Source organism: Apteryx mantelli, chromosome 4, assembly GCF_036417845.1.
Source record: "Apteryx mantelli isolate bAptMan1 chromosome 4, bAptMan1.hap1, whole genome shotgun sequence".
Taxonomy (NCBI): Eukaryota; Metazoa; Chordata; class Aves; order Apterygiformes; family Apterygidae; genus Apteryx; species Apteryx mantelli.
The window spans coordinates 47,219,506-47,232,887 of record NC_089981.1 but is presented as its reverse complement, the minus strand read 5'-3'; the positions used below and the strand labels follow the sequence as shown (position 1 = coordinate 47,232,887).

The 13,382-nt window shown below is 40.2% G+C and overlaps 1 protein-coding gene across 1 annotated transcript in view; it reads right to left on the bottom strand.

Moving 5' to 3' along the window:
• RTF1 (RTF1 homolog, Paf1/RNA polymerase II complex component) overlaps positions 1 to 13,382 on the bottom strand; it is a 30,959-nt gene that overhangs the window by 12,399 nt on the left and 5,178 nt on the right. Inside the window, exons 3-7 of the mRNA XM_067296452.1 lie at positions 7,157 to 7,304; positions 5,445 to 5,649; positions 2,935 to 3,049; positions 1,242 to 1,353; positions 233 to 368 (exon numbers count right to left, since the gene is read on the bottom strand). Of these exons, the coding sequence (XP_067152553.1) occupies positions 233 to 368; positions 1,242 to 1,353; positions 2,935 to 3,049; positions 5,445 to 5,649; positions 7,157 to 7,304 (716 nt within the window). The remainder of the gene's footprint in view (positions 1 to 232; positions 369 to 1,241; positions 1,354 to 2,934; positions 3,050 to 5,444; positions 5,650 to 7,156; positions 7,305 to 13,382) is intronic.

Here is a 13,382-nt window from a genome sequence, read left to right as displayed (position 1 = left end):
AGCAGAGAGTGGAAGTCACAAACCAATCCAAGATAAATCAGTCCCAGCTATGATTCAGAAGCTGAAGACCCAAATCTGAACACCAAGTGTTCTACAGATGCCCAGAGGCAAAGCCACCTGAGCGACACTGATTTGCCCTCAAATAATCTTCAAGCAGTACATGTCCACATAAAGTGGATGTGTGTCTTTAAACACAATTACAGTAAATCACAGTCTGGTGTTTGCCGCTTACTCTTCTTCTTCATCAGAGGATGAGGATCTAGATGAGCGATCACTTTTCTCACTAGACTTATCATCCTCCTCTTCTTCTTCATCATCAGAGTACACTTCACTGGTTTTTAATGGCTGTTTCTTTGCAAGCAGTTCAGCTGGGGGAGGAAGGAGAGAGAACAAAGACAGGCAAGCTGTGATTGACTAAAGCTGCTTTTCAAAGCTGAAACTTTACTGTTCTATAAAAAAGGGGAAGCACAACCAGATAACTATGAAACGTATGTTGGAAAGATGTGTCACATATTTAAATCCACCTATAAGCTAAGCACTCCATTGTATATATTCAAGCAAAGAAATCAGAGTGTCCAAAAGCATCTTAAACCTCAACTGTACTTCTCTTCAAACAGTCTCTCAACTTAATTGCAACTAGCAATACAAGACAGGCATAACAACTGGATGTGCAACTACTAGGAACAGACAGTTCACTGTTATTTTGCAAGGGGAAAAAAAAAAATCTAGTATTTGGCTAGGACAATTAAAACCTGGCAGAAAAAACAAACAGGGTTGCATCAATAGTCTGGCAAGAAGGACAAGATGATGTGACGGTGAAAAAACAAGCCAATGCAGTCACAATAATACAAGTATAATAAATATGGTTTGGACAGTTAACAGATTAGGTAACAGAAGCTTCCAAGTGACCAGTTCAGACACATGAACTGAATATTACTAAGTAAGTGCCACTCAATGAACTACAAAGAAAGCTTGCTTCTCCGCCTCACTCCCCACAACACTCCTTAGGAGAGATGAGGAAAAAATACAAATAAAGATAGACACAACAGTGCCAAATGATACCCTAGGTGGTCATCTTGGTCACAAGACCAAAGAAAACAGACATTCACTCCAAGATGTGCCAAGGTCAGGATTGTAGTGGTCAGAACTGTAGTCTTAATTACAAATAGGTAGTAGCACTCGCAAAAAGTTGTATTAATGTCTCAAAAAAATTCACAATCAATAGCAACAAGTTCTCATACCTGTTCTGTTCTTCCTTTTCTCTCTTTCTGCTTTTAGCTCCTCCATTGCCTGAGATTTCTTGTCTAGTTTCTCATCCCGCTTTGATCGCCGCTCTTTGTTGTGTGACATGACCTGAAAAATGTGCACAGAAAGTGCCTCAATACCAAAGTACAATTCATAAATTGAAATGAATTAAAACGAAGGTTGTTTGCACACTTTGAAAACTTTTTGAATGGAAATCACTAAAACTCAATTTTGAAATAATTTTTTTCCAAGTTTTTGTCTTCCCAGGGGCTAGGAGGTGTGAAGCTCCCTGAAGCATATTTCTTTTTTCTACTTAGCATTGAAAGCAATTAACTTACTTTATCTTCAACATTTCTGCTACCAAGTTTTAATCTCAAAACTCTTCCTTAAAGGATGACTAGAGAAATAAAATGGAAGTAATTCTGTGACTAACAAGTCATGAGAAAAACCTGAAGAATATTATTCTCATTGGCTTTTCCTTCTGCAAGGCAAATTTAAGACCTCTCTTTTCATTCAGCAGCAAAGGAAAGTGAGGAAAGTTCAGTTAAAAAATACTTAATGCAGAAATAAATGTGTATGCAAAATCTGCAATATGCATCCAAATCCAAAATGTTGTAAGCTTTCTAATATTTTCTATTTCTAACAAGTCTACTAGAATATCAAACAGTACAGAATGAATCTTCTATAATAAGCACTAGAGACAGGCATTTGAAATAAGTCAAAGTAATTTCTGGAAGGCACTGTAGAAGAACTCTGGATATTTTATCTACATACACTTATAGATATATATGGAGTTAAGAGATAGTGAGATGAGATTCACTCCACTTAACAGATGCCTGAGGGAAAACTCATCTCATAAAGCTTGATTTAAATGTTATACATCTATTTCACTAGAAAATAACATGGGTTGAATTGCCCTCTGGAGATGTCCTGCTCTACTGCACAGAGAGACAAGTGACAACAAGTGTCAACAACCAACTAGTTCTTAGATGGCTAAAGTTAGGCAAGATGAATCCCATCCCATGCTGGGAGCCTAACTGCCCAGGCTCTCTAAATAGTTAAGGAAGGGATCTTAACATAACAATTCAGCCATTTGAAACTACATTTCAGTTACGTGGGCCTCACCCCAGAATTGGTATTGTCCTCTTTCTACAGGAGGTAGAAAAAACTATGGAACTACTTACTTCTGTCTCTCCTAGATTTCAAATTTCTCCTTCACACCTCTAGCAGTAGAAACTAAACATTCTTTCCACTCTATGCCCCCCAAAAAAGTAATTTCTGGCCTGCACTCTCTCAAAAATTTCACTTGCAAGTAAGACCAGAGTATGAAAAGTTTGAGACTAAATGGCAGAAGACTGACTAAAATAAGAAACTGCAAAAGCTTGCCTTCCTGTTCTCACATGGAAGGATTATCACAGCAATTATAGCTATAGTTGCAACTTTTTTTTTGCATTTTCATTGGAAGGAGTTATCAGTGCACCCCTCAGCAAACCACACATGCTAATCTCCTTTTAAGTAAACTGAAAAAAATTAAAGGTAGCTTGAACATATAAATGAACCAAATTCTGACTTGCCCATCATGCTGCTTGATATTTCTAAGGGAAAAGGTCAAAGGCAGGGAGAGGAGGCATCCCATCTTCTACTGCCACAGGAAAAGGGTTTGTTAGTAATGACAGTTTCATTTCCTACCTGGGATTCCTGGATCTGCGTGAGCTTTTTCTTCTCCTGCTCTTCCTCTTGCTTTTTCTTTTTCTCTTTCTTTTCTTTCTTTTTTGCTGTTTTTAGTTTTTTCTTGATTTCAAATCTGGTATCAAATGTTGAAACAAAAAGAGCGTATTAAAGAATGCTCCCGCCCTGAATGAGCAAAGTATCATTCAAACACTACCTCAGCTTTTGTTGTTAGGAGACCGCAAGGAACACTTCCACTGCTTGCCCCAGACCGATGACCCTTTAACCCTACCCTGCTACACTGGTTGCATTGCCCCCTGAAGAGGAAAAATAAGATGAAGGGAAGCTAAGCATAGAAAAGTGCAGGCTTACAGAAGATGAAAACTTGTCCTTACCCCATCTTCATCTTTGCCAGTGTAGTGACCATAGCAGGCTGCCTCCAACTATAAAAACTATTCCACATCATTTGAAACTCCACAGCTAAAAATCTAGTCATTTAAAGCCTACTATCACACTAACCTTTTTCCATCTTAAACTCCACCTTTCTACTGGCACTAGTTTGTATAAGAAAGACCGCAAAGAAGCCATAGCAAGTTCTTCCTCAGCAACTACAGCACATTCCACCAGACTTGGGCAGTTTCTGCAGTACAGCTTACACACTCCTCTTTCTACCTTCACTAAAAAAAGTCACCCTGAAATCTCATATTCAGCCACTATATTCAGAAAAAGTAGTGATTTGACTGGAACTATCCTGTGATGAATCCCACTGCAGCATGGACTGGTCATTGCTTTAGTGAAGTGTGCACATGGAGGAACACAAGAAAGTCTGCCTTACAATAACTGAAATTCAAAATGTGTTATCCACAAGCGCATTACACAATCCACTCTTCTTCAGAGTCCTTTACACCTGGATTTTGCAGACAAGAAACTGAGGTGCCAGACAAGCTTGTTGCCCCTTATGCCTTTAACATGATGCATAACAGAGAGCACAGGCATTGCATCATGTGATGTTTGCTGTACACAGCAAAACATATGCACAGACTGTATTTTGAAGATTTGACTTACCAGAAAGTAAATAACCCCCCGCCCCTTAAGTTCTACCTGCCAACCCCTCTACACAGAACAGGACAGACTTGTTTAAGATTAGATCAGTAACTCAAGCCTAGATTGTTTAGCTTCTTCATATCAAGTATTCTCCAACTGTTCATTTTAAAAGAAAAATATTCAGTTACGCTGCAACTGCAAATGCAATTCAAAAATATAATGGCCTATCTGATCTAAATGCTATCTTTCACCCATTCTGATCCTTTTGAGGGGAGCAGCAGACTAAAGAAAACATTGAAAGTAGTATTAAAAGCACAAACAGTCAGTCAGAGCTCTTGTTATGGCTTAGAGAAATTTGACAGTCTGAGAGTTGATTGTACTGACACGATTCACTAGACAGATGCCAGTCCTCTAGAGAAATTTCTCAGTAAAAAGTAGAGAAGAGAGAAAAGTCACCAAAAAGAAGGCAGAAGTTGCAGAAAAATTGCCCTATATAAGCCATAGTTTTTCTGTTAGATACACCGGAAAGAAATATCTTTAACCACAATGGAGCAGGCTGACAGGACAGCATTTTAACAACAAAACAAGGCACAATCCCAAGACAGAAACCCACAACTAAACCCTTGAAAATGACACTTTCAAGACTACTGCTTCCTATTTCAACATCTATTAGGCCCCCAACCAGCTTCACACCCATGCAGAAGCAACCCTTGCATTGCTCTGTGCTTCACCACTGCGTTTGAAAATTCCACAAGCTCAAATCCACGCTGCACTTTGTTTGAACTGTCTTTTTCTAAAGTATCAACAGTCAACATTGGGGCGGGGGGGGGGGGGGGGGGATATGTTCTACTGACTGGCATCCAGCATCTGAAGCAGTAATAGCTGCAATAGAGGCCGAGAGACCCACATGTATTCAACAGCAAAGAAAAGCTTTCAGAAGCCTGCTTATGCAATACAGAATTCATGCTATGTACTTCTAAAGAGCTATAAGGAATATTTACACACACACACACACACACACACACAAAAAAAATCTATCATGAAGCTTGATTCACATTAGAGTGCTGACTGCTTGCAGCCTTCATACTTAATTCTTAATTAAAAATACAGAAAGGCTATCTGTAGAGAAACAGATCAAGTATTCTGCTGGAGAATACTTATCCTAAAACACAGGACAATTCCACCTCTCGATTCCCTGCACTGTGATATTTATGAAACACAAAAGTTGCAACATGCTAGCTGCAAGTCAAAGAAACAGTAAGTTCAGATTTTAAGGTTCATAATATTTACTTAACAGAAATGAGAAAACTGCATGTTTCAGACTATATGAAATACACAAGATATGCAATACTCCATTGTTAATGCTGCTGTCGGATTTAGTTTCAACAGTTTAACTGAGTAGTGCAGTGAAAAGGATTTAGTTAAAATATTGTCTACACAGCAGCCTCTACGAATTTGCCATCAAATATCAACAGATATAAACTCACCTTCTCTTTAGTACTTCTCTCTTCTCTATCCGGTTAAACAACTCCTGCTCTCTCTCCTTCTCTGTCATTTGTTCCAGTCGAGCTCGGTCTTCCTCATCTCCCATCAGATCTTCCCCGTAGCCATCATGGAACTCCTCATCTTCAGATGAAGAATCTGAATCTGAGCTAGATGAGGAGCTGTTGCTTTCCGAGTCAGACACTTCTCCTGAAACAGAAACACAAGGCAGTCAGATTCAACTGGGGCAAAGCCCAACCTCTTCAGTGTGGCAAGTTAACAGGGGGTATCAAGAACGAACTTTACACTCCTCTTTCACTGTACTAAGAGCATATATATCATGACTAAAGCCAGGAGGAAATACTTAATTACTATAGGATGTGCATGCTACAAAGAGAAATAAGAATGATGAAAAACATTAAGAGTGGTACTACATATGAACACAAATTGGGTAATAAAGTAAAAATTCTTAGCAGAACAAGTGACTTCTAAGAGTCCTTTTGATTAGTGCTAAAGTTAAAGGTTAGATTTCTATGCCACCATGCTTGTGTCACTTAGAGGCAGCTTGCACATGCATAACTTTACAAGCGTGTGTGCACACCTCAAATGGCACTATGAACCACTGTCACTACTCCTCATTAGAGCAACCTGAAGAGCCAAAATTTGTTGTTTGAAGATTGCAGCAGTATCAATTGTTGCAACCCAAGGCAAGGTGGAAACAGAGAACCCTCAGAACTGGCAAAGCCAGGACACTAGGCGCACTACTGTAAAAAGCCCTCCCCAATTTACACATCAGCGTAGGAAACAACTGTCTCTCTGCGACTATTCAGTCGCCACCTTTCAACTTGACCCAAGTCCAAGTGCTTTGATTATCTTACCTAATCAACTACATAACACAAAATCACAAAAGCACAGATGCTGGGATTCTTTCCTCCAGTTTTGTTCTAGTCTCAGTATTTCTGGAAACCTTCCAGCTTTGCAAGCTTACTCTGACTTTGCACACACTTACAGTTAAAGGTTCACTCGCTTCATGCTTCAGTCTGTCTCAACTGTGCTAAGTTACATAAAACTGCAGGCTTCTTCATAACTTTATTGCTTTTTAGTATCAACTGAAATCATAAATAAACACCTACAAACCTAAATAGTCATGATGAAACCAGGAAAGAAAACAGGAACTTTATCTGGCATAAGAACAGATTTAATGCTCATGTAAAAAAATATATGGAAAAGTTATAGTCATGATTTTTCTTCTTCAATTTCAGTAAAAACATGCAAGAATTCTGATTTGGAGCAAACACGTAAAATAATCTCCCATTACTACCATGCATGCTATACACCTTTCCCTTCATTGTCATAAGAAGTTTAAGAAGGAAAAGACATCAATAGAAATAAAAGAAAATGCAACTCACACTACAGGTAGGACAAGCTAGAAGGAACAAAAGAATTTTCTAGGAGAAAGTCAAATTAAATGTTATACATTCTTCTGTTGAAGCAGTATTGCATTTTTAATGGAGTACTTACAGCAAGACAAAACTGAATTATATACTTTGAGGCCAACTTCAAGTCATGACAAGTCTAGAAGTCATCTAGACTTCTAGGAACAAAGGAGGCTCTCTGAAAATAATCTTTGACATCACCAACTTTTTATTCTTCAGTGTGAAATGACATAACTTCACTGAGAGTTGCACTGTAAGTAGATGCACATGTGTTATCTTACCCTCTTCAGGTGCCGAGCTCTCAGCTGAGCTGTCTTTATCTGAGCTGCCTGAAGAGGCAGCTTTGTTAGTCTGTTTCTTCATGGCTCCTTTCTTCTCTGCCTTACCCGCTTTGCCCTTCTTTTTGTTTTTAGAACCTCCAACAGTCCACTACAAGGAAAGATCCAAGAAAGATATCATGAGACAGGAACATCACTCCTACCCCAAAGCACTGGAGTAAAAGTGATTGAGAAACAGCTGAATACCCAACAGCAACAAATCAATGATGGGGCAGGGGGTGCATGAAACCAATAGGACACTTGTCATGTGAAAGTGATTTACAAGTTTTTCATCAGTTATCAGTGCAAGCCAACAGTTGGTAGGACACTCCTTTAAAAATAAAGGCCTCAGAATTCAGGGTCTGTAATATCCAACAGAAGAAAAAAGTCTCAGGAAAACAAGTTTAAATAACAAGTCTCCAGCTGTATTTGTAAAGGTTTGCTTCCATTTCCTACTATTAAACAGAAGCAGCAAAAGATGTGCTTCCAAAACTAGTTAATTGAAGAGCAGATTTTAGACTTCCACAAGGGCACACCAATTACATATGACAGCCTTTCAGAAATCTCAGTTTTAACAAAAGTACACAGCACCTGTATATTTTTATGCAACAGAACAGTGTACTCACTCAAACCATAGTGCCACTGACTGCACCTATGTACAGTGCACAAGCCGGAATCAAATCAGAATCACAGAAGTCAGAAAAATCAAATGTCTAGTCTTAATTTTCTCTTAACATCATATCCTCAATGAGCTTGGACTGCAGCTTCCAAGAGCAACACATATACCACCACATACATGTGGGCAGCAACTTCAAACATCTAGCACCCAGGAGAAGAGCTAGGATTTATCTTCCAATGTGATTTTTTACTGGAATGTTGCATTGTCCCAACTACCTGATTAAAGCCAGAAGACAACAGAACAGTTGAGGATTGTCTATGCATGATTTAAGTCTTAGAAATATTTTGTACCTCACTATCTCTCCTAGAAATTCCTAAGTATTTTCGATTTGGAGAACAAGACACAGTTTCTTTTTAAGTAAACATATTTAGAATATTCTTCTCTTCATACCTGTATATTACTCATCTTCATGCACCTTGCCATTTGTTCAAGTACCCAGTCTAGTCAACAAAAATCTTAATTCAAATAAGCAAATATCCTATTTATGCTATCTCAATAGCACAACCACTCTAACCAGAAAAAAAGAAAAAAGTCTTCTATCTGATTTCAAGGGCACACAAATCTCAGGCTTCTCCCCCAACTCTTTCTGGGGCATGAATCAAATCCATCCCTCCAGCTAGTAATCGTTGCATCAAACTTGACTTCCTCTTCTGCCTGATTAGGCACTGCCTTTAGAATATTTAGACACCAGAGTCCTCTGAATGAAACTCAGCTGTTTAGTTAGAAGCTACTACCTGATCTACTAATACCATAGGATTTACTGCCTTTTGATCACTGTCACACTCAGTCTTGTACCTGCCACATCTTCTTTAAGTGTCACCTGTGCATTCAAACTAATCAGTTAAAGGCCAGGCAGAAGTTCTCTTTTCTGAGATAAGAATACAACCACCTTGTGGTGAGCCTTTGACTGCAATCCATGCCCTATGCAGTTACCCCAATATGTTATGCTGCATAGGATCAGTGAGAAACTCCGCACAGAAAGCATCTGACTGTACATCAGCCTGAGCTTGCAATCAAGTCTTTATTGGCTTTCATGTTTTACTTGTTGAATGCTTTAACATACATGCTGCCTAGCTTCACCAGTATTGCCAATCATATTTCTAGTTAACTATGCCCATACTAAACAGTTAAGAACAAGCTTGTACTCAGTCTGAATCTGCTCAAAGCTCAACGTTAAGGAATCACCTCTTACGTAATACAGATTGAGATAAGTATATTTTTGCTACTCATTTGACAACCTCACCTATCATTAGCATACCAGTGGTAACAAAAGTGAGAAAGTGAAATTAAGTGTGTGGAAAGACGAGCAGAGCCCTCTGAGGCAGGGATGTACAGGTGCTTCCTCCCAGAGCTCTGCCACTTCTCTTCTTTTCACTGTTCCAGCACTGAGTTCTACCTTGCATCAGAAAGAAGCACAGAGAAAGCTGTATTACACCCCCACAGCTATACCAAGACCTTGACAGGTCATGCTGAGATGAAAGAAGCTGAGATCAGATGAGAACAGCAGGATTTAAATGGTTAATAAAATGTTTAATAGCTGTAGGTATATGTGCCACAGATCACTGTTCTCAGTCTTTGACTCATAAGCAGTATTGTGGCAAGAACCTGAAGCCTGGAAGATGGGACTGAGGAGAGAACTGCGTGACACAGCCTCTTGAATTAAGAAGTCTGCCCTAACCCAGGAAATTTCACTTTGGTTCCTATTCAGGATAACCTCAGCCTGAAGATTTCACTGTTCTCTGTTTATACAAGTGACTCCTACACCTCTGAAGTAAAATAACTGGTTGTCATCTCCTAGTTTCAGTGCTATCACAAAGCCAGTTTCTTCCCCATCTGTCTCAGGTGCTTCAGAGGTCACCCAACTCCAAGTCTCTCAAGAATACCTGGTCATTCCTGCTGCCACTGCAGGACAAAATAAGGGTTGAGCAGCAAGCCTTGAGGACAAATTAATAATTAAAACCAGGACACACACACACACACACAGTACTAAGGCTCTTAGGCTTATGGTTTGCTCTGCTGGGTCAAGTCAACAATATACAAGAACCATCAGGTGTCATTTGGACACCAAATGACTGCTCTGTATTATTCAGAGCAAGACTAGCTAGCATCAGGCCTCCTCTTACAGCAGGGAAAGAGGTAACCGAGATTAGCAGGTCTGAGAAAGAGACAATACTGGAAAGCCATGAGTTGCTTGGCAACCTGCAGCCCAAACCAGAGTCTTGAGCCCCCTCCTCATGCTCTAGTACACCAGCAGGAACGAGAAAGGCAACAATATGTTTGCATGTCACATCAAGTGAAAATGTGCACCCAGGTATAGTCAGCAGCATTTGTTTACTCTGTTTCCCTTCCCTTCTTGCATCTCAAACAGCAAACAGTAACCATAGTTTCTGAAACCTGCCCTCTATTACAGCTTCTCCAGGCTCCCTCTTCCACATTCCATGCAAGCAAAGCCAGGCAGCACTTCTCACATGCTATCCGTAACCGTAACACCTCCTTTAACAGCCCCTCGATTCCCCGCTACCTCCTTGGCCACCATCTTTACCTTCTACGGTTCCAGACCCAGCAAGTTAATAAACCCATGCAGAAGCATTCTGTGACACTGCTTTCCGTTTATTATTTGGTACTATTGAACAACAGAGCTTTATGGTTCAGGCACAGGAAGTAGCTAGAAGAGCATTTCAATATTTCCTCTTGCTTCGAAAGTTCACAGTGCTAATCACCAACACACTTCCCAAAGAAGCCCAAGTTAAGTCACAGTATCCAGAATGGACTGCCAATAACTAAAAGCCATTACAAATCAGACAGATTTAGAAGTCAATTTCTGCAAAAGCAACTACACACAATCACTGAAGAAAATCAGCAAACCTGGACCATATTTCCACTGGGGAAATGAAATGAGATGGGGGGGGGGGGGGAAACTGACATGACAACAGGCAAGCTCTGACAGTGCAGAGGACAGCAGAATCATTTTGCCCCTGTTGCTCAAATGGTCACTATTTTCTACTATTCATACAGTGCCTAAATCATCCACCAAGATTTTCCTTTGCAAGTAGTAGGTATTCTCCCTGCTTTTTCAAACAGTCATCTATCTGCAGAAATGCACAGCTGAGGTTACCAGCCTGTCCCTACCATATCCTTCCCTCCTGGATACACCTTTTATAAGCAGAAGGCAAATTACAAGCTACAATATCAAAGCAGAACAGGTCCCTTACTGACATGCTCCTTTCCTGGGCCAGATAAACTTACATGTCATCATGGCAGCATAAGAGCCCAAAGGTAGAAAACATTAGATCAGCTTACAAACTTGCACCCATTCTCCTCTGTCAACACAGAGGAAACAAAAGGCAGTCCTCCAGGCAAATCAAACTGCAGTTTCAGACTGTCTGAAGACAACAGTAGGCAGTACAGATATCAAGATAAGAAGGCACTTACTCTTTTCAGGGTGTCTCAAAGCTAGGAGAACTCCAGAAACAGCACTCCAAGAGCTACAAGGAAGAAAATATTCTCCCACTACTACTACCAACCGGCCAACATTAGCTGGGCTAACAAAGGTTTAACCCACTTCTCTGGATATTAGACTGTGCCTTACTTATACTATTACAGCTGGTTCCCAGCAAAATTGCTCCCTGGGTAAAAAGGAAACGTTCATTCAGTGAAAAAACACTTACTCAATCCTAACACCTACATCAGTCTATTTCTGGGGCACCCTGCTCCACCTCAGAGCTCTTGCAGACACATACCATGTAGTTCATGTCCCCAGAAGATATCCCCACCCTAGCTTGCAGCTTAAAGAAAAAGAAATTACTTACAGATCAAACTTTATGCCTATTTTGTTCCCAGCTGATTCACACTGCTTCTTTCTGCATGTTAGCCTCCACACAGTTAACCTACACTATTCAGATTTGCACTTGTACTTTTTGTGTTGGGGGAGAAGGGAGCATTTCTCTCTTTCATAAGGAAAGATTTACTATTACACATGTTAACAGTTAAAGGAAACTGTCTCCAAGAAAAGTCAAAAGTACAAAGCATGCAGCCTGTATAGCTGTTAAAGTAAGATTTAATCACACGCTGCTTCAAATTTCTTAAGCTTGAAAAACGTATGGCAAAGACCCCACAAGACTGGAGAACCCACTCAGTCCTGGAGGTCTAATTAAGCAGTGCTATGAAACAAGAGCACAGAGGGAAGATGTTTACCACAGTAATCTCTACAAACCCACAGAAGGCACCACCAAAACAGAAGGAAAACATGCAGTTTTCTGCTAATCTGTGGTTAGCCAAAGTACTCTAACTTGAAAGGCAGTAAGTAGATTCAAAATTTTAAGCCCTTTCCTCATAATAGAGGCATGAAGTCTCCTAGGCATACTGCTATTTAGGACTGTCTTACTCACCAGCAGCACAAACACTGCCCACCTCTTCCTCTATCCCCTAGCTCTTGATTAGATCTTCAACTAACCTGTTGCCTACCGAGTCTGCATATTTGAAAGCAAAGGCCTAAACAGATATTCTTCACTAAACTCCAGCCTCGTACCAAGCACTTATGATTTAACTTTTAATGTCCTGAAGGTATCTTCCACTATCACCCTATAGTTCTTAAACAGCACAAGCAAACCCTTTGCAATGATATGGCCAACGTCAGCATGAGTAGAAGGATGCACAGACTTATACCAGCTTTGCTAACAACAATCCACTCAGGAGAAACAAATGAGACTTCTGACAGCACTGTGCTTTTCAGTTTAACCTACGCTGATGTTAGTGAAGCTGTTGCAGATCATCCAGGTCTCATAGCACATCAGAAAGAATCTCTTACAGAGAGCAATGATGCTAGGATAAGACAAACAGCAAGAATCCAGAATTAATCTAATGCAAGTAAAGAACACTACCTACGCAATGTCTTCAATAAGCAACAAGGATACCTTTTCAGTGGACACGTATACCTCTGGCACAATAGCCCCAACGGTAATTTGGCTAACATCAAACTGGTCACACACAGCAGGCTCATAACAATTTGGCATGGTGAGCTGTTGGATTGTCATGGCCACATGCTTCTCTACAGATAAAGGAATCATCTTTCTCCAAATCTTTGTGTCAAGTTTAGTGCATCTCTCTGGGAAGTTGCTTCTTATTGCAAAGCCCTGCAGTCCCTGCTAGTCATCTGAACAAAAGTTCACAGTCAGTTCAGTTATATTTGTTCCACAGACCCACCAGAAGATAGTCCAGAGCATCCTTCCTACCTCATTGCCTGCAACTCATTTTCAGTCCCTTGCCCATGTGGTATGATTCAGACCACACAGGTCCTTAAAATGTTACATAAGCCAGCATCTGCATCATGAACACCTGATGCGGCTAAGAGCTTTCACAGAAGTGCATTCTCACTGTAAGACACAACCCTAAGATCTACTGAAATCACCTAGGCACCATTGTATAGATGTGGCATGATTTGTTTATGCAATTATTCCAATAACAACAATAATTCTAAAACACACTATCTTCTCTACTCCCCACCCCCACCCA